The sequence below is a fragment of the Palaemon carinicauda genome, chromosome 42 (genome assembly GCF_036898095.1).
Source record: "Palaemon carinicauda isolate YSFRI2023 chromosome 42, ASM3689809v2, whole genome shotgun sequence".
Classification (NCBI taxonomy): domain Eukaryota; kingdom Metazoa; phylum Arthropoda; class Malacostraca; order Decapoda; family Palaemonidae; genus Palaemon; species Palaemon carinicauda.
In genome coordinates, this window is record NC_090766.1 from 20,868,684 (window position 1) to 20,890,074 (window position 21,391).

General features: G+C 43.8%; 1 protein-coding gene across 1 annotated transcript in view; it reads left to right on the plus strand.

The window, feature by feature from the left end:
* The window catches only part of LOC137633037 (uncharacterized), a 110,692-nt gene that overhangs the window by 77,086 nt on the left and 12,215 nt on the right, over positions 1–21,391 (plus strand). The window contains exons 4-6 of the mRNA XM_068365203.1: positions 10,648–12,082; positions 12,623–13,099; positions 13,634–14,701. Coding sequence (XP_068221304.1) covers positions 10,648–12,082; positions 12,623–13,099; positions 13,634–14,701 — 2,980 coding nt within the window. The remainder of the gene's footprint in view (positions 1–10,647; positions 12,083–12,622; positions 13,100–13,633; positions 14,702–21,391) is intronic.

Here is a 21,391-nt window from a genome sequence, read left to right on the forward strand (position 1 = left end):
TACCACAGATCTCTTAAGTTCCTCTACTTGCTTCGCATAGTGGCGAAAGAACACCCTGGAAGACTTCCAGCCCGTGTATGAACGGAGATGTTCAAAATCCATACAATTAAAGAAATTTAGGGATGAGGCAACTTTCCTCGGATCGTGACCTGCGGGTGTACTGTCAGGATCCGCTCTGCGAATAAAATATGTCATTTTCGCTCTGAGTTGATTCAGAGATAAATTTGAGCCTGATGTTTCTCCCCTGAATAGTTGACTACCCTTGAAGTCTGAAGTTCTACGAAGATAGACCTTTAGGCATTCTACTGGACATAGAGGTGCATCTTCTTTCAGAGGGCAGATTCTCCAGGGACCCCACCTGTTGGTGGGTAACTCATTCTTGGCGAGAAACGTAGGATCCGGAAACAGGTTCAGCTCCCCCCCATCCAGGAACTGAACACGACCTGCCTCTCTCGAGAGGGCTACGATCTCACTAACCCTGGCCCCGGACGCGAGTGCAAATAGGAAAATAACTTTTTGCGTCAAATCCTTTAACGCACATTCTTCATTGCTCAACAAGGAGGCGAAATGAAGAACTTTGTCTAAAGACCATGAGATGGGCTTTGGAGGTGCTGAAGGTCTGAGCCTAGCGCAGGCTTTCGGAACTTTATTAAAGATCTCGTTACCTAGGTCGATCTGGAAGGCAAATAAAATGGGTCTCATCAAAGCCGATTTACACACTGAAATCGTGTTAGCTGCCAATCCTTGGCCATGGAGGTGGATGAAGAAAGATAAGCAGAAATCTGTTGAGATCTCCTGCGGATTCTTTGCCTTTACAAAGGCCACCCATTTTCTCCAAGATGACTCATATTGCCTTCTAGTCGATTTGCACTTGTATTCCTCTAGGAAGTCTATGCTGGCTTTCGAAATCCCGAAGCGCTTTCTCACCGCTAGGGCGAGAAAATCATGAGCTGCAGGGTCTGGGTTTTCTGTAATGAAGCGCAGACAGTCGACTTCTGGACTCGCTGGGTCAGAACTGGATGTGGTAGCGGCACGAACTTCATCTGTAGTTCCAACGCCAAGGGGAACCACATACTGTTCGCCCACTTGTGGGCCACTATTGCCGCTACCCCCTTGAAGGATCTCAGTTTGTTGAGGACCCTCAACAGAAGGTTGTGAGGAGGGAACAGATAAATCCTGGACCATCTGTTCCAGTCGAGGGACATTGCGTCCACTGCTTCCGCTAAGGGGTCCTCGTACGGGGACACGTACAGGGGCAACTTCTTGTTGTCTTTCGTCGCAAAGAGGTGTATTTGCAGTTCTGGGACTTGATTCAGAATGAAGGAAAATGATCCTGCGTCTAAGGACCATTCCGACTCTATCGGTGTGAACCTGGATAGAGCGTCCGCTGTCACATTGCGGACTCCTTGAAGGTGAACTGCCGACAGGTACCACTTCTTCTTTTCCGCCAATCGGAAAATGGCTAACATCACTTGGTTGAGAGGTGGTGACCTCGACCCTTGTCGATTCAAGCATCTCACAACCACCTCGCTGTCTGTCACCAATCTTATGTGGATCGAGTGACGCGGGGAGACTTTCTTTAAGGTAAGGAGCACTGCCATAGCTTCTAGAAAGTTTATATGAAAGGTCCTGAATAGCTTGGACCAAGTCCCCTGGACTTTTTTCCGATGAGAGTGACCTCCCCATCCCTCCTTTGAGGCGTCTGAGTGAATCGTCATCGACGGGGGAGGTGGCTGAAGAAGAACCGACTTCTTTAGATGTCTGGCTTGGGACCAAGGTCTGAGAAGAGTACGTAGCCGAGGCGGCACTGGTCTTCTCAGGTCTCTTCGCGCGTTTGATGCATACCTTCTCCAAACTCCGGTTGCATCCTTTAGCTGTGCTCTTAGCACTGGGTCTGTCACTGAAGCAAACTGGAGAGAGCCTAGTACCCTCTCCTGTTCGCGTCTTGATATCCTTTCGGAATCTAGAAGTCTCTTGACAGAGCCCGCTATCTCCTTCCTTTTCTTCATTGGGATGGAGAAACTGTGTGACAAAAGGTCCCAGTGGATTCCCAGCCACTGGAACTTTTGGGATGGAGAAAATCGAGACTTTTTCTTGTTGATCTTGAAGCCTAGGTACTCTAGGAACTGGATCACCTGACTGGAAGCTTGCAAGCATTCGGTCTCGGATGCTGCCCACACCAGCCAGTCGTCCAGGTAGGCTACTACCTGAATTCCCTTTAGGCGTAATTGTTTGAGAGCTGCGCTCGCAAGCTTCGTGAAAATCCTTGGGGCTATGTTTAGCCCGAATGGCATGGCTCTGAAGGCGTACAGTTTTCGTTGTAGCCTGAACCCTAGGTAGGGGGAGAGTCGACGGCTGATTGGAATGTGCCAATAGGCGTCTGACAAGTCTATAGAGACTGAGTATGCCCTCTTGGGCAGTAAGGTCCTTATGTGTTGCAGTGTTAGCATCTTGAATTTGCAATTCACTATGAACTTGTTGAGTGGTGACAAGTCCAGAATGACTCTGAGCTTTTCCGAGTCTTTCTTGGGAACACAAAACAGCCTCCCTTGGAATTTGATGGACTTCACCTTTCGGATCACATTTTTCTCCAACAGTTCTTGAACGTACTCCTCCAAAATGGGGGTGGAGTGTTGGAAAAACCGAAGGCATGGGGGTGGAGTGCTGTACCAGCTCCAACCCAGTCCATTCTTGAGTAGGCTTTGGGCCCAGGGATCGAAGGTCCAGCGATCCCAAAATTTCATCAGTCTCCCTCCTACCGGTATCATTTCACTTGGACTGCCGTCCTGAGGTCTTGCCTCCCTGACCACGACCACCTCTGAATCCCCTTCCCCTTGAGGGGCGCCTAGATGAGCCTCTGGCTGCTCCTCTAGGTTTTGCACGCAAGGAAGAAGACTGTCCTTCGAACGTTGGGGCGAATGTGGTTGACTGACCTGGCACAGCCTGGGGTACCCACTGAAAGGCAGTCGGGGTTTGTGCCACCATCTGGGGCACTGGAGGCAAAGGCAATTGCAGTTGCTGTTGCTGTCTATAAGGCTTGGCTGGCCGAAATGGTAGCCTAGTCTTCATATTCTTCCTCTTTGGTTGAGGACCCTCATCCGGGGAAGATTTTCTTTTGATAGCCAGGCCCCACTTCTGGAGAAGGTTTCTATTCTCCACGGCGGCCTTATCAACAACCTCTTTGACCACATCGGTAGGGAAAAGGTCTTTTCCCCAAATGTTGGAGGAGATTAACTTCCTTGGCTTGTGTCTCACCGAAGCCCCGGTGAACACGAACTCCCTGCAAGCTCTCCTTGCCTCGACGAAGCTATAAAGGTCCTTCGTCACTGTGGCTAGGTGAGACTTAGCCACTACCATGAACATTTCATGGACCTTGGGGTCACTTGCCATCGTCTCGAGAGTAGTCTGATGAGACATTGAGGCAGCCAGTCTTTCTTTTGTCTCGAACTCTCTTCGTAAAAGAGATTCGGACAGCTTGGGGAGGTCCTCGCCGAATTGCCGTCCGGCAATATCAGCCTCCAACTTTCCCACTGAGAATGTCAGATGGACATCCTTCCAGTCTTTGTGGTCCATAGGTAGAGCCAGCGACAAGGGTTTACACTCCTCCAGGGAGGGGCAAGGCTTGCCGGCCTCGACTGCCTTTAGGACAGCCGCAAACCCTTTCTGTAAAAAGGGGAAGGCTCTATCAGAAGAGGACACAAACGAAGGGAGCTTCTTGCTCAATGCAGCTACCTTCGAATTCGAGAAGCCCCTCTCTTTCATCGAGGATGAAAGTAGGGCTTGAGCCTTAGCGTGGTCCATAATAATGACCTCCTTCGGCTCTGTCTCCTCCCTTGAAGCTGGTTCTTTTCTCAGCCGGACATAGCAGTCCGGATATGATGCCTTGCTGGGCCAGAATTCTACCTCCTCTAGGGGAACTGAACCCAGCTTATCCGAGATGACGATCTTTCCAGTCGTCATCGGCATGTGCTCAGCATACCTCCATGGGTTAGCATCTGAGCATATGGGAAGGTCTTTCACATTGAGCCTTTTCCGGGGCCCATGTGATTCTGCCAGGGACTGCATACGCAGTTCCATTGCAGCCGCCTTCTCCTGATTCTCCTTCTGCATTTGTTGGATCATTCCAACAATCGAAGAGAGGGCCTGTCCCAGTTCTACTGGGAGGCCAGCTGATGTTGAGGGGATAGGCTCCGGCATCTGAACCGGAGTAGCCGACACCTCGTCGACCTCATCCTCTACGACATCCGGGGTTTGAACTTGATCCTGACCTTCTGCCAGGAGGTCTTCTTCCAAACGTTCGTCCAGGTCAGACATCCTGTCACACAACTGGATGTCTTGCATCGCATCTGCAACTTCCTCGTCCACCTGGACTTGATCTTGAAGGATCTCCTCTTGAGGCTGGGGAATCACTGCCTCAGCTGATGCCTGGGGAAAAAGATACGCCCTCATCTTCTCACTTGGAAGATAAGGGCCAGAGGTGTTCTTCTTGAAGCCCCTTACCCAAGTACGAAGCTTTTCCCTAGCTATATCCCTTGATTCCGCCGTTCTAGGGGAATCAAAAGCCTCAGTAATCAGGTTAGTGCATACAGTACATACCTGAGGGTCCCAATACTGGAGATCATCCTTGGAGACAGCGCATGCTGCGTGTCTCCTACAACACTCATGTCCGCAGAGGTTCTTGCTGCGGACATTGCAGAAAACATTTCCGCACTTCGGAGGGTCCTCCTGTAAAGAGAAGAAATTTCCATGAGTATCAAGTGAACTATGTATCACTGGATATGCATAGTATAGCATAACAATTCATAAAGGAAAGACACACACTTGTGTTTCCCTCACAACCCATTGTTGCAGCCTCCCAGATAATAAAATCAAAATGGTTTATCTCTACTAGAGTAACCAATGCAAGGTTTCCAGAGGAAACAGGTGGAGCTCACACCTAGGCAATGATTTTAAAATCCTGGATAATAGACGGGGAAGAACTCTGCTTCCTGTCTGAGGGCAACAGCAAAGGGCTGTGCAAGAAAACACAATAGTGTTAGAAGATACAGTGCTGTACCTAAACTTTTACTATAGTTTTCTTCTTACTGTATATGCTATACAGAAGAATACTAGTACAATATAGGAGGATGTGTGCCGGCCTGCCTTTGCCGGCCGGCACACATCACAATTAGCTTTAAAGTATACTACTTAACAGCTATAGGGCGGCAGCCCTCTGCTTCAAATGCCTGTGCCGGCGGCAGCAGCTGCCGGCCAGCAACAGCCAGTGTTGGCCGGCAATGATTGCCGGCCAGCAACTACACAAGGTAGTACCCAGCTGCCGGCCACACTCTTGGTGACCGGCAGACAAGGACTGACATAAGCCGGCCGGCAAAGGTACGAGACCGATGCCAGCCGGCAGCAAAAGAACCAGAAGACTACACCTGCCCGGCTGCCGGCCTATGAGGCCGGCAGCCGGGACAGGTACAGCACTAGAAGAAAATAGAATGGATGCCGGGATAAGAGTGTACACAACCCCCCAAGCCCGGCAACCGAAAGAGTGCATATAAGGAAGGGGAGAAACTTAATTCAGGCTTCCTTGACCAATGCCGTCCGGCTCTGCCGGCAGGCATGGATGAGGGACCAAGAGAGGTCCGGGCAGCACTCGAAAACATAAGACCCTTGCCGTCCAGCATCTCTGCCGGCCGGCAATGGGCTTAGTCAATTCCACATCCCAACCTATACTAGATCCAGAAGTAGAATGACATACAGTACAGTAATACCCCTGCCGGCCAGCTCTGCCGGCCGGCAAGGTACAGTACAGTAATGGCTAGGCCATTACGGAGATAGAGGGGGAAGGGACAAAAGGGTCCTGCCAACCTTGCTTTAGTGACAGATCACCCGCAGCCAAGAACTTTGTCTTAGCCTAAGGGAGATCTAAGGGAAAGGGCCAGCACAGTAGTATAATACCTGCCAGCTTCCAGAGCACCAAAGCAAGGAAGGCGTTGCTACTCCCAAGGAAAGATTTTATCCTCCCCGAGAACAGCAACAGGACTTAGTCTGGTCGATCACACAAGAAGGAATCATAACTACAGAAACCTTCGATAGTGACCTAAGGGAGCTAAGCTCCCTTTGTAAGTGTTAGGTCAGCGAGGGAGACTCTGCCCCAAGCCAGACAACACGGACTCAGACTAAAAACTCTGTTGTTCTGTCCTCTTTGAACCAGACTCTGCTGGAACAGGAAGGTACAGTAACACCCTAGTATAGTTTTATCGAAAATAAATTCGGAAAAAACCACTTAGGGATAAGCCCAAGGCTTAAACAGAGGGAAAGGGATTGCATACCTTCTCCGAAGAAAAGAGAGCAACCGGGGAGTATAATAAAGTATACTAAGGCTCCATAAGCAATTAGCCTAGGCACCAAGAGAATCGATTACCTAATTCACCGAAACTCTCACGTATACAATCTTGGAAATATTCCACACAGTCTAAAATGTATAAAATATAGCCTAAAGCTTCAATAAATTTTTAATTACACTCGGAAAAACCAAAATCATGCATTAAGTACTAGGACCAAACGACTAGGCTACATGGCCTAGCGTAGGCCAGAATGGCGAATACTTCGCCAAATAATACTAAGCACGAAAGGAAATCCTATGTAAAGCTAAATAGCTAAAATTTATTAAGCAAAACAACCAGGAATGTCACTCTGACTAACTAATTTATACCTAGCGAGTGACAGTGTCCAGGACACCTCTGGTAGGCTACGGCTCTTGTATCAAAGATTAATCCTATTAATCACTCAAAATTTTACCAAGAGCCTACATTTATACATAACAGACACTATACTCAACTTATCCGAGGTCAACGAAGACGAAGAAGCCATGAAAAGCTGAATAAATCCAAGATTTGCGAGAAAAACAGGAAAAAACACCGAGTTGTTAAGCTACGCAAAAAGGAATACAGATGGCGCCAGGATTGGCGCCAGGCACGCATACGAATCGGGGGATAGGGAAGCCTTGGGAGCGGCTCCCCTTTTTCTTTCCCGAATTCGTATCTCGTCAATCTCCCTCCTACGAGACGAATCTCTGTTCAGGTCGTAGATTGCCATGTGACGTGTCTAGAATACGTCCTCTGATATGTCGCGATATCCCTTTCACGAGGGATACTCGCTCCAGGAGTTAGAATTCTGGTACCTTAAGGTAAATTCTCTGGGAATATCGCCGTAGTTGTAATATACCCTAGGAAGCTACCCTATAGGAACTTCCATCAGGACGACATGGCTTGAGCCCAAAAATATATATATATGTATATACATACACAAACATATATATGTATGTATATATATATAAATACATATTTAGATATATGCATTTATTCAGTACATATAAACATATATTCATATTTATATACATATATATATATATATATATATATATATATATATATATATATATATATATATATATATATATATATATATTTATTTTCATATATATATATATATATATATATATATATATATATATATATATAAATGAGAGAGAGAGAGAGAGAGAGAGAGAGAGAGAGAGAGAGAGAGAGAGAGAGAGAGAGAGAGAGAGAGAGTCCATCCATGAATGATTTTTAACAAGGCTTCACAAAATTTCATGACCAATTATACTAGCTTCTGGAAGCCATAAGATTAAGAATAAAGTTAGCTGTAACTATAGCAAAAGTAAAGAAGCACTTTATTGATATCGAAATAATTTTGTATGAAAAAAAAAAGAAAAAAATAGTACTTATAAACATGTCAACTGTTACGCTTACTTCCAAATGAAACAAGCTACGGCAGAGCAAAGACCATTTAAAAACGTGACTTATAAGTAATCTGGCAAGCAGTCAAAATGAGTATGACGTAAGTGAGGACGTCACGGGTTGGTAATACTTCCCCCACTGAGTGAGCTCGCACTGTGATTGGCTAATTTCGACCCGGGACAAACACTTCCAGATTTTGCTAAAAATGCATCCGGGCCAGGGACAGAATCAAATATTCGCTGATGACAAAGATTAAATAAGAAGGATATTGTACCAACCGTGTGTCACACGATCGTACATAATTCATTTTGTATATATTATGCTTGTATCTTCGCTCTTCCCTCGCACTAAAAAGAACCAGAATAAACATGTCTGCGTTTTTCCTCTGTAACATTGTCTGTATTTCGAACATGGAATTTCCTGTTGCCTTGAGGTTTTGTATATAAAGGAGAGTGTTCTATAATAAATTACTCAGTTGCTTTCAACCTGCCTTTGAGTCACAACCTTCTCTCGGCCCGTCACATTGGTGACCCCAGAAGTCGACTAGCTCCCACCGCCTTCCACCCCCACCGCCTTCCACCCCCACACTCCTCGCCCCTCCATCGGTGGTACTATGGCGGACTCTACAGAAGTTAGCGCTGCGGCTGCCCCATTGAAACTTTCATCGTTCGCCAGAAGAGAGGCTTTTGCTTGGTTTCAGCGCGCAGAAGTCCAGTTTCGCATCAAGGGCGTGACTCGCTCAACCACCAAAGCAGATTATGTTCTCGCGGTGATACCCGAGGACACCTTCCCAGAAATATCCGACTGGCTTTGTGAACAAGGAGACACCCCAATAGCGTACGACGCCCTCAAAACATACTTTCTGCAGCAGTACTCGCCGTCGCCAGCCGTCCGTATAACAAAGCTTTTCAGCTGTCGCAACAACCGTTGGGGGACCAAAGGGCTTTGCTTGCCCTCAGGGAAATGACCAATATCGCTCGCCTTCAACCTGCCGCAGACGGCTCTCCTCGTGAGGTGAACCTACTTTGTGCCCTTTGGATACGCCGTTTACCCGGACCTATACGCGTTGCCATGCCCGATGTTGATAGTTTACCCATAAAGGACTTGATAACCAAAGCCGACGCCCTTATGGAACGCCACTTCAAGACCTCCATCAACGCCTCCACCCCTGACGAAGAGGATGCCTATTCAATGTTAACCGAAGCTGACATGAATACCGTAGGACATACACGCCTACACCGTAACGTGCAGAAGCGACGACAAAGCGGCCCACCACCCACCAATCGCTCGCAACCCAACAAACGACTTCTACAGCCACTTGCTACCTCCCATCCGCCGCAGTTTTGCTACTACCACTTCAGATTCGGGGCAACCGCGAAGAAATGTGCCGAGGATTGTCAGTGGCCAAAAAACGTATAAGTAGGCCATCGCTCGTGGCGGTGGCCTCCTGTGTTTCTAATCTTTTCTTTTTACATGATGCAGGAACGGGCGTGCGATTTTTGGTAGACATGGGTGCTTGTTGTTCTCTTTTGCCAAGGGAACTCTTCAAGACACAACATAGTCTGTCTACATCTGACACCGTCCGCTTGGTAGCTGCCAACGGATCTGTGATACCCACCTACAGTTAATAGAACCTAAAATTATCGTTAAGAACGGTAAATTCAATTGGAAGTTTCTCGTTGCTGACGTCACATTGCCAATCCTCGGTGCGGATTTCCTCTCTCATTTCCACCTTCTGGTCGATGTTGCCCACCGACGATTGGTCAACGCAGACTCGTACTTGTCGACACCTCTTCAACCTGGGCCCTCTAACCTCGCTCTCCACATCAGCGCACACACGGATGCCTACACCCACCTTACGTCGTACTCGGAAGTTTTCCGTCCAGAACTTCACCAAACGCCCATGGTTCCTGCCAAACATGGTATTTATTACCACATCATGACTGTCACAAATCAATATATCTGCGTATATATTTATATATCAGCCTTGTATTATATTAATGTAGAAGGATTTTGTGTTATCATAAGCCTTTTATTTTTGTTTATTGTTATAATTACTGTTTATACACGGTCTTATTCTACAGTTTATTTCTGCATATATATTTATATATCAGCCCTGTATTATATTGATGTACAATGATTTTTGTATATCATCATAAGCATTTTATTTAGTTTGTTATAATTATTGTTTATTCACTGTCTTATTCTATCGTTTTTCACGTTAAAGTAGTTAACTGTTGTTTACTGAAAATAATGAGAGTAAAACTTGTGTGCTTGTTCTATTGTTACTAGCTAACGCTAGTTTCTTTATTTTAATTTGTAATATGTACATTAAGTCCTTCACAACAGATGTCGCCCCGCTATTCATGGATACATATTTATGGTTATAGAGTTTGTGCTTTTGCGGAGTCCTTGTAAACGAGCCGAGGCGACATCCAAACCTTTGTTTTAGGGAGAGACACAACCAGTGGGTGCTTCTAACGCACGTGTTATAAAGGGATTTCTCTCTCTCCCAGTTTAAGACTGGAAGTGCGAGGGGGTTATTATTATTATACTGTGAACTATTATATTACTTAAGAAGTTTTGCTCAGTAGAGCGTGATTGACAAGTGTATGCTGCGGTTTGTGACTTATATACTGAAGAGTTAATAAAAGCTATACTAGAATAGCGAAATTAAGCAGAATAGTCTTATTTTATTTTCACACCTGCCAATTACTGAACCTGAATGTGACAAGTGGCGACCTTGCCAGGATTGGCAACAGTGAAAAATATAAAGGCTGGAAGTTTAAGTCATGGAAACCTTCAAAGAATATCTTGCATTGGCAAAGGACTACGGACTGGACGACGAGAAGGCCATTGAGTTTGCCGAGCACAGGGTTCAAGCAGAAGAAAAGAATCTTGAGAGAGAAGAGAGACTGAGAAGGTATGACGCCGAGCGTGGGAAGGCTTTGGCCGAATTAGAAGAGAGGGAGCGGGAGCGACGACATGCACTAGAAGAGAGGGAGCGGGAGCGACGACATGAACTAGAAATAAAGAAACTTGAACTAGAGGCAGCACGACACCATGTGGAGGCACCAACAGTGATCAATAACCACTCTCCTAAAGCAAAAATCCCAAACCTCCCAGAGTTTGTGGATGGTAAGGATGAGCTTGACAGCTACTTGTTAAGGTTTGAGAGGTATGCTAACACACACAAGTGGGACAGGTCAACGTGGGCCTCGTCTCTTAGTGCTCTTTTGACAGGGAATGCCCTTCTAGTCTATGGTCGGCTCTCTGACGATGATGCAAAGGACTATGAAATTTTGAAGAAAGCGCTCTTCAGAAGATACGACCTTACTGAGGAAGGATTCCGTAAAAAGTTCCGGAACACGCCCCCAGACGAAGGAGAGAGCCCTGCACAGTTCATTGTCAAGCTCAAGAACTTCCTCAAGAAGTGGATGGAACAAGCTGGTGCTTATGAGACTTTTGCTGAGCTCCAACAGCTGGTGATCAAGGAACAGTTCATCAATGCTGTCTCAAATGCACTGGAAGTTCATTTGAAGGAAAAAGCCCCTGCTAATCTGGATGACCTGGCAAAGGCAGCAGAGCAGTACCTCACAGCGCATGGAACTGAGCTCTATAAGGAGGCCAAGGTAGCTAAAAAGCCTGTGTATCGACCACCTAAGCAGACAGGACCAAGTGCTTTTGAGAATCCTTGGCATGCGCCCAATGAGCAAGTCAAAGGGACTTCAGCTAGAGATGTAAGGTGCTACAAATGCAACCAGCCCGGCCACATAGCATCGAAGTGTCACCTCTCAGATCAGTCAAGGGGTCCTAGAAATGACAAGAAGTGTATGTTCTGTGATAAATTTGGTCATGATCTCCGTGAATGCTGGAAATTGAAGACCATCAAAACCGCTTATTTGGATGTTGAGAAAAGTGTTGAAGAGGCACAGACACCAGTGGCACAAGTCTCGTCCTTCTGTTCAATCAGTGCCCCTCCTCCAGAAATGGATGTAGCAAAGATAGATGCTTGCATCAAGGAAGGAAAGCTTTTCCTTGAGAATGGTTTTGCAGTCCCTTGTATGAATGCTTGTGTTCCAAGCAATGAAGACTCTATGCCAGTGACAAAAGGTCGGGTAGGATCCCACATTGTTCAGGTGTTGCGTGACTCTGGATGTAGTAGTGTGGTAATCAAACAAAAGTTTGTTGATCCTGATCTTTACACTGGAACCTTAGTGCTGGTCAGGCTTGCTGACAACTCCTTCCGGAGAGCTCCAATGGCTAAAATCCACATCAACACTCCATACCTGATTGGAGAAGTGGATGCAGTTTGTCTTCCTGACGCCCCCTATGATCTTCTAATTGGAAACGTCCCATGTGCAAGACCAGCTGAAGACCCTGACCCAGCGTGGCAGGACACCTGTGACCAGGAGACCTGTGCAGTGGCAACAAGGGCACAAGCAATGCGAGAGGGTAAGAGACCCTCTCCACTGGTAGTGCCAGGCAGTAACCTGTACAAAGAAGTCGATAGGGATGAAGTTTGTATACTACAGAAGAAAGATGACACACTGAAGAAGTTTTGGACCTCTAAAGAAGAGAGAAAAGGAAGGCAAGTAATCCGGTTTGAAACCAGGAAACTGTTATTGTACAGGACATTTGTTCATCCAGACATCAACCATGGGAATCCAGTCTCCCAAGTTATGGTTCCTAAACCACTGAGAACACAAGTCCTGACATTAGCTCATGAATCTACCTTAGGGGGCCACCTGTGTGCTAAGAAGACAAAGGAGAAGATCCTCAGAGAGTTCTACTGGCCTGGAATGGGTGCAGATATAACGAGGTTCTGCAGATCTTGTGACATCTGCCAGAAGACAATCAGCAAAGGTAGGGTATCTGTGGATATAATTGGTAAGATACACCCACCATCTGAGAAGGGACACCAGTTTATCCTCACTATGATGGACCATGCCAGTAGGTATCCTGATGCAGTGCCCTTGAAGAACATTGACTCTGAATCAGTTGCAGAAGCTTTGGTAGATATGTTTAGCAGGGTAGGGGTGCCTGAAGAAATATTAAGTGATCTTGGAACACAGTTTACCTCTGACTGCATGAAGGAAGTAGCTAGACTCCTCAGCATGCGACAACTTACAACTACTCCATACCATCCAATGTGTAATGGATTGGTGGAAAAGTTCAATGGAACTCTAAAGCAAATGCTGAAAAAGTTATGTCAAGAGAAGCCTAATCAGTGGCACCGGTATATCAATGCTGTGTTGTTTGCTTACAGAGAAGTTCCTCAAGAGTCGACAGGATTCTCCCCCTTTGAGATACTATATGGAAGATCTGTAAGAGGGCCAATGCAGATTTTGAGAGAACTATGGACAAAAGACATTGAAGAGCCAGAAGTCAAGAGTAGCTATCAATATGTCTTTGAGCTCAGGGAAAGAATGGAAGAGACCATGAAACTAGCAAATGAAGCACTGAAGTTGGCACAAGGGCGATACAAACATTACTATGATAGGAGATGCAGGCCTCGAAGCCTTCAGGTAGGTGATCAAGTACTGATTCTACTCCCTACGGACAGCAATAAGCTACTCATGCAGTGGAAGGGCCCGTTTAATGTAGAGAATATTGTGGGCAAGAATGATTATGGTATAAACATTCATGGAAAAGTTAGAACTTTTCATATCAACATGTTGAAGAAGTATCTTCAAAGAGCAAAAGATGTCATCTTAGATACAGCGTGTGCTGTGTTTGACAATGTTAGCAACTCAAGTATAGACATCCATGAGGATGAAGAGTTACTGAAGATAGCACCAACCTCTGGATCAGAAACAATAAAGGATATTATGTTTGGCTTAAACCTTGACCTGCATCAGGAACGTCAAATTAAAGAACTTGTGCGGGAGTATGAAGATATCTTTACGGACATCCCTGGAACGTCAAACAAAGGTGAGCATAAAATAGAACTTACATCGCATGAACCCGTGAGGAGTAAGCCATACCCGGTACCATATGGTGTCAGAGCGTCCCTTAGGAAAGAGATAAAAGATATGCTAGACATGGGTATCATCCAGGAGTCTGCATCACCTTATGCTTCGCCAGTGGTGATGGTAAAGAAATCTGATGGGTCAAATAGAGTATGTATAGACTTTAGAAAACTTAATCGTATTACTATATTTGATCCAGAACCAATGGTTACAGCAGATGATGTTTTTGCCAGGTTATCAGAAAGCAATTTCTTTACAAAGATTGATTTCACCAAGGGCTACTGGCAGATCAAGGTTCGATCAGATGTCCCAAAGACAGCTTTTGTTACTCCTGATGGCCAATATGAATTTCTTAAGATGCCTTTTGGCATGGTTAATGCAGGAGCCACATACGTTAAGTGTATGCGAACACTTCTTAAAGGTCTCGATAATGTGGAAAGCTATATAGATGACTTACTGGTACACACAAAGTCATGGTCTGAGCATTTAGAAACCTTGCAAGAGTTATTTCAGCGTATTCGAAATGCAAATCTCACAGTTAGGCCAAGCAAGTGTATTTTAGCTTCAGAAACAGTGCAATTCCTGGGGCATGAAATACAGGGAGGCACTTTGAGTCTTCAGGAAACAAACATTAGTAAAATTCAATCAGCCCCACAACCAAAGACTAAGAAGGAGGTAAGATCGTTTTTAGGACTTACGGGATTTTATCGTGCTTATGTCCCTAACTATGCAACCATTGCTTCTCCGCTATCTGACCTGACAAAGAAGGGGAAAAGCAATGTTGTACAGTGGCAGGAGCCTCAAGAGAAAGCATACAACAGTCTGAAGTCTATACTGGTTAATAAACCTGTCCTGCGCCTTCCAGACCTAAACAGAAGATTCATCTTGAGAACAGATGCTTCGGACGTGGGACTAGGGGCAGTGTTACTTCAGGAATATGAGGATGGTTTGTTCCCCGTGAGTTTCGCCAGCCGGAAACTGTTGGACAGGGAGCAAAGATACAGCACTATGGAGAAAGAGTGTTTGGCTATTGTGTGGGCTCTGCAGAAATTCAAAATGTATTTGTATGGTGTTGACTTCACGTTACAAACGGATCATCAACCGCTGGCATTTTTGAACAGTTCGAAGTTTACAAATGACAGAATAATGAGATGGGCAATGTTCTTGCAAAATCATGAATTCAGGGTAGAAGCAATTAAAGGTAGTTCAAACGTTGGAGCTGATTTTCTAAGCAGGGTAGTGGGATAATTCTTGTCACAATGCCGGATTGACTTTATGATGAGATGTCTATACAGATAATGGTGGCTAAAACTTGATAAATTGAATTGTAATGTTGGGAGTATAATTAGAAAATTTATACTTAAAAGGGGGGCCTGTGTCACAAATCAATATATCTGCGTATATATTTATATATCAGCCTTGTATTATATTAATGTAGAAGGATTTTGTGTTATCATAAGCCTTTTATTTTTGTTTATTGTTATAATTACTGTTTATACACGGTCTTATTCTACAGTTTATTTCTGCATATATATTTATATATCAGCCCTGTATTATATTGATGTACAATGATTTTTGTATATCATCATAAGCATTTTATTTAGTTTGTTATAATTATTGTTTATTCACTGTCTTATTCTATCGTTTTTCACGTTAAAGTAGTTAACTGTTGTTTACTGAAAATAATGAGAGTAAAACTTGTGTGCTTGTTCTATTGTTACTAGCTAACGCTAGTTTCTTTATTTTAATTTGTAATATGTACATTAAGTCCTTCACAACAGATGTCGCCCCGCTATTCATGGATACATATTTATGGTTATAGAGTTTGTGCTTTTGCGGAGTCCTTGTAAACGAGCCGAGGCGACATCCAAACCTTTGTTTTAGGGAGAGACACAACCAGTGGGTGCTTCTAACGCACGTGTTATAAAGGGATTTCTCTCTCTCCCAGTTTAAGACTGGAAGTGCGAGGGGGTTATTATTATTATACTGTGAACTATTATATTACTTAAGAAGTTTTGCTCAGTAGAGCGTGATTGACAAGTGTATGCTGCGGTTTGTGACTTATATACTGAAGAGTTAATAAAAGCTATACTAGAATAGCGAAATTAAGCAGAATAGTCTTATTTTATTTTCACACCTGCCAATTACTGAACCTGAATGTGACAATGACGATGGGACCCCCAGTCTTCGCAAAATTCAGACGTCTGGCACCGGAACGATTGGCAGCCGCCAAACAGACGTTCGCCGAAATGGAGGAAATGGGCCTTTGCCAAAAGGCCTCCAGCCTATGGTTGTCACCCTTACACATCGTTCTGAAGAAAAACGGCTCCCTCCGTCCGTGCGGGGATTACAGGCGCCTGAACATGCAAACAGAACCGGATCACTACCCCCTCCCAAACATTGCCGACGTGACCTCCTACCTGCACAAAGCGAAGGTTTTCTCTACGCTCGACCTCCTGAAGGGGTATTATCATGTGCCTATGAACCCAGAAGATATCCCCAAGACCGCCATCACCACGCCGTTTGGTACATACACCTTCAATTACTCCTGTTTTGGCCTTCGTAATGCTGGGGCCACATTCCAACGTCTCATGGATGGCATCTTAGGGGACCTCCCTTTCTGTGTATGTTATGTGGACGACATACTTGTGTTCTCCTCCTCAAAAGAGGAACACCTCCGTCACCTGCACATAGTGCTCGACCGCCTGCAACAAAACGGCCTTGTAGTCCGGTAGGACAAGTGTACCTTTGGCGCCAACGAAGTGTCGTTCTTAGGGCACCGCATCACTCTTGAAGGAGTCCATCACCTCCCTGAGAAGGTAGCAGCCGTTCAGAACTTCCCCGCGCCCTTGACCGTCAAAGCTCTGCAGGAATTCTTGGGCATGATCAACTATTATCACCGTTTTCTGCCAGCCATTGCCGCCACTCTTGCTCCCCTCTACGCCTCCCTCAAGGGCAAGCCAAAGGGCAAGCCAAAGGACCTGAAGTGGGGTCCCCTTCAAAATAGCAGCCTTCTGCAATGCAAAGAAGGCCCTATCAACTGGTGCGGCTCTCACTTTTCCTATCCCACATGCCCCTCTCCTTCTCTCCACCGATGCCAGCGACGTCGCTATTGGTGCAGTACTCGAGCAGGTGGTCAACGGCTCGCCCCGCCCATTGGCCTTCTTCAGCAGAAAACTGTCCAAGGCAGAATCAGGTTATCCTACCTTCGATCGAGAATTGCTGGCGGTGCACTTGGCTGTCTGTCACTTTCACCATTTCTTAGAAGGTACGCCCTTCGTCATTCGCACAGACCACATGCCTCTGGTGCACGCCTTTACTCGACAGTCTGATACCTGGTCCGCCCGGCAACGCCGACATCTCTCCGCCGTGGCTGAATATAATTGCACCCTTCAATACATCCCTGGGAAAATGAATCCCGTTGCCGATGCCCTGTCAAGAAATATGTTGGCTGCCGTTCAACTGGGATTGGATTACAACGACAGGATCCAGAGTATCAAGCTTGTAGGACATCCTGCACGGCCCTCCGTAGGGAAGACTTCCCCCTCGAAGACTCCAAGACCACTCTCCTCTGTGACGTCAGTACTGGTAGACCACGACCTTGGATTCCTGCTCCCATGCGCCGGCAGGTGTTTGATTTCATTCACGGCCTTTCACATCCCTCATGCCGTTCTACTGCACAGCTGCTGAAGGCAAAGTTCATTTGGCACGGCATTTCTAAGGATGCTAAGGATTGGGTCCGCGCCTGTACTTCTTGCCAAACTTCCAAAGTACATCGACACACGGATTCAGGAGTGGGCACCTTTCCTCAACCTCAGCGTCGTTTCGCACACATTCACGTCGACGTTGTAGCCCCTACCCACATCACAAGGACATCATTACCTGTTTACCGTCATCGACCGCTCCACTCGTTGGCCTGAAGCCATTCCCATGGAAACTGCAACGTCCGCCGCATGTACAGTTAGAATCAAAAGAACGCCGACACTCAGGGGAAATCTTTCGTCAGATGTCTCTAGTGTTCCCATGACAAAACAGACAACGAGTTGCTCCTCTTACTACTGCTAAGATTGGGCGGAGCCTTCTCCAACCTTGGTGAATCAAAGACAGTAAACGGCTGTCTTTGTCAGCGGAAGCATTGAAATGTTACAAATCGAGTTGCCATATTTCATTCTCAGTTATCATTTGATGTCTCAAATATCCACTACAAATACAGAATACACAAACACACACATATATATATTATATATTTTATATAATATATATATATATATATATATATATATATATATATATATATATATATATATATATATACACATACATACATATGTATATATATTCTGTATATATATATATATATATATATATATATATATATATATATATATATATATATATATATATATATATATATATATGTATACACATATATATACAGTATATATATATATATATATATATATATACATATAGATATTTATATATATTTATATATGTGTGTGTATATATATATATATATATATATATATATATATATATATATATATATTGGCGTGCTACTGTCTTAGAGTTTAATCGCTGTCTTAGAGTTTAATCGCTGCCACCATTTCCGTTGTATGGGAGAGGAAGTGCTGGCATTGTAGAGGTCCACGTGAAGTTCGCGAAGTAGGCTCGTTCTCTGATGATTGTCCGTAGACCAGTCACCATGGAATTCGGGGAAGTCCCGATACAACCATCTGCTGCGACGAAGATGTGGGTGAAGGATGTGGATCCGTCAGGGCATGATACATCGAAGCCGTCCTTGTCGTATCGTATCCATGAGCCATTATTCAGTCTGCAATTGAATTCTTTATTGTCAAAGGGATAAAGCTTATCCAGACAATTTTCACTTGTATGGGAGAGAGCACCGTCTAGCACTATACCTAACTCGCATGAATCCATTAAGTTTTTACGGAATTCAAATGAGTCAGCTGTACATATTTTTCTATCCATTGCGTCTGAACAGTGAGTTAATTGATTTAAGTCTTTAATGACCGTATATGTTTCCTTGTCTGGGGAAATCAATACGTGTCCTGTCAAACTGGATATTACTGGATTTGAGTGATTCGTCATGAAAGTCGGAAATGGTGATATCCTGTAAGATTGCCAGGCATCAGAAGAATCAAAGGGAATTGTAATCCTAATCTTGTTATTATCTACGTTTACTGTAATTAGGCTGTAATAAAATTCTAACCTATGTTCGTCTAACAAAGGAACATAGCCTAGTTTATCCCTTCCGTTCTCCAGAACTAATTTTAAGCAACGTATAGGCAACAAATGGGGCGACAATACACCTTTAGTTGCTAACGTGATAGCTTCTACATAATCCTTGGATTTCTCAATGAAATGTGCAATTCTGTTATGTATGTGATCTATCTTTGAATCATAATACGTTAATGTTGCCAACAAATCCTGTACTTCCATAATTTGAACGATATTATCTGAATGTTCATTTAACAAATCCATAATTTTATTGATTGAAGCTAACTGATCCCTTAGTTCTGACATAATCAATTCATCTTTATGAGTCAAGAACTCAATTTTCTTATTTTGATTACTAATTTTAAGACGATTGGAAATTCCTAACCCTAAACTTGCAACAAAATAAGAAAATTGAGTTCTTGACTCATAAAGATGAATTGAATATGTCAGAACTAAGGGATCAGTTAGCTTCAATCAATAAAATTATGGATTTGTTAAATGAACATTCAGATAATATCGTTCAAATTATGAAACAAAACCACAAACAGTGAACGTAATTAACAGTCCAGTAGCGGGAGTGACGTGTTACAACTGCAAACGTCAAGGTCACATAAGCGCAGACTGTAGAACGAAATTTTGCTCAGTTCACAACACAGCATCACATTCTTGTAGTCAATGTTACGCGCGTAAGACACAACAATATCCTAGAAATACACAGTCAATTCCACAGTCAGTTCCATATGGAAATAAAAAGAAAAATCCTCATTTTAACAATAAGAAGAAACAACAAAATGTCAATGCAGTTCAGAGTCCGAAACAAACAAACACTTCTTCAAATATCGCTGAGCCTGGGCCGTCAAACCAGACCTCGCAAAGTCAGCCTAATTTTCAGAATGTGCAGAGCAAAGCAAATACCACATAGTTAACTCTAGAGGGGAAGAGAGTGATGTTGGGTCAAGGTCATTCATGTCAACATCAATAGTATTGAATAATCAATTTAATGTTTTATCAGATAATTGTGAGACAATAGATTTTCCTATGAAACACACGGCCGAATTAAGTAAAACAGTGCATGCTCCCGTAGATTTGCAACGAATTCATACAATAATAAGCCAAAATGAGTTACGGCCAACCTTATATGCTGTAAATTTAGAACACAAATCCTTTACGTTATTTTTTGACTCTGGTAGTCCACGTAATATTATGGATTTGAAGACGCATCATTTGTTGTTTTCGAACTTTCCGATTGAAAAATCAGGAATTAGACTTTCAGGTATAGGAAATAATGAATTAAACGTCATAGGCATAACTCATATTCAGTTCAGAGTCGGTAATCGCACGTTTGCCGATACATTTGTTGTTGTAAAAAACATTAATATGTATCCAGCTGTAATTATAGGATACCCATCTATGGGAAATCAAAACATTATCTTAGCTCCTGCCAAGCACGGCGTGTATATCAAAGGGAAATTCTATAAGTCTTCTAATACCTTAAAGTCAGTTTTGGATAAAAAGGAGACGACAAATGTAACCGTAACGTACGTTGAAGAACCAATAACTTGTCTCACTAATAAAGAAATAATATACGCGACCCAGCAGAATTCTCGTTCACCCGTAATATCATCTTGCACGCAATATATCGAACCAAACATACCTTCGAATTTAATAGTGCAAATAAAGAAAACACTACCGGGATCTGAAATATTAATCCTTTCCGATACTTTGAAAACCAACGGATTGTCTGTCACACAAGCTATTTATACAGTAGGCTCACATCAGCAATGTAATATCGAAGTCTGTAATCATTTAAATAACACTTTAGTAATTCACAAAAATCAACATATCTTGGATGTAGAAGTTTATAAACATCGTATTCTTACCGTTGCTGAAATCAATCACTCTCAATCAGTTGCGGATGAATCCCTTTTGCGATCTATTAAAAACAAAATCAGTAAGGACATTCAAGACGAAGAAATTCAGCAGAAAATTTTTGAACTTTTAACTAAATATACAGATGTCTTTTCCACTACGGATGGATCCTTAGGAAAAACAGATGTGATCGAGCATCAAATAAGGTTAAAAGACAAGCAGAAAATTATATACGTACCCTCGTACAGACTCCCTATGAAATTCCAGAATGAAATAAATGATGAAGTAGGTAAAATGTTAGAGGAAGGAGTCATTAGAAAATCAAATAGCCCTTATAATTTTCCTTTAATAGTTGTACCGAAAAAAGATCGAACATGGCGTATCTGCGTCGACTTTCGTCGTCTAAACGAGGAAACGATCCCTGATCGATTCCCAGTGCCATGTACTGACGATATTTTGTCTTTGTTAGGTCAGAATAAATATTTTACCAGTTTGGACTTACTTAAAGGCTTTCACCAGATATCATTAGAAGAAGAT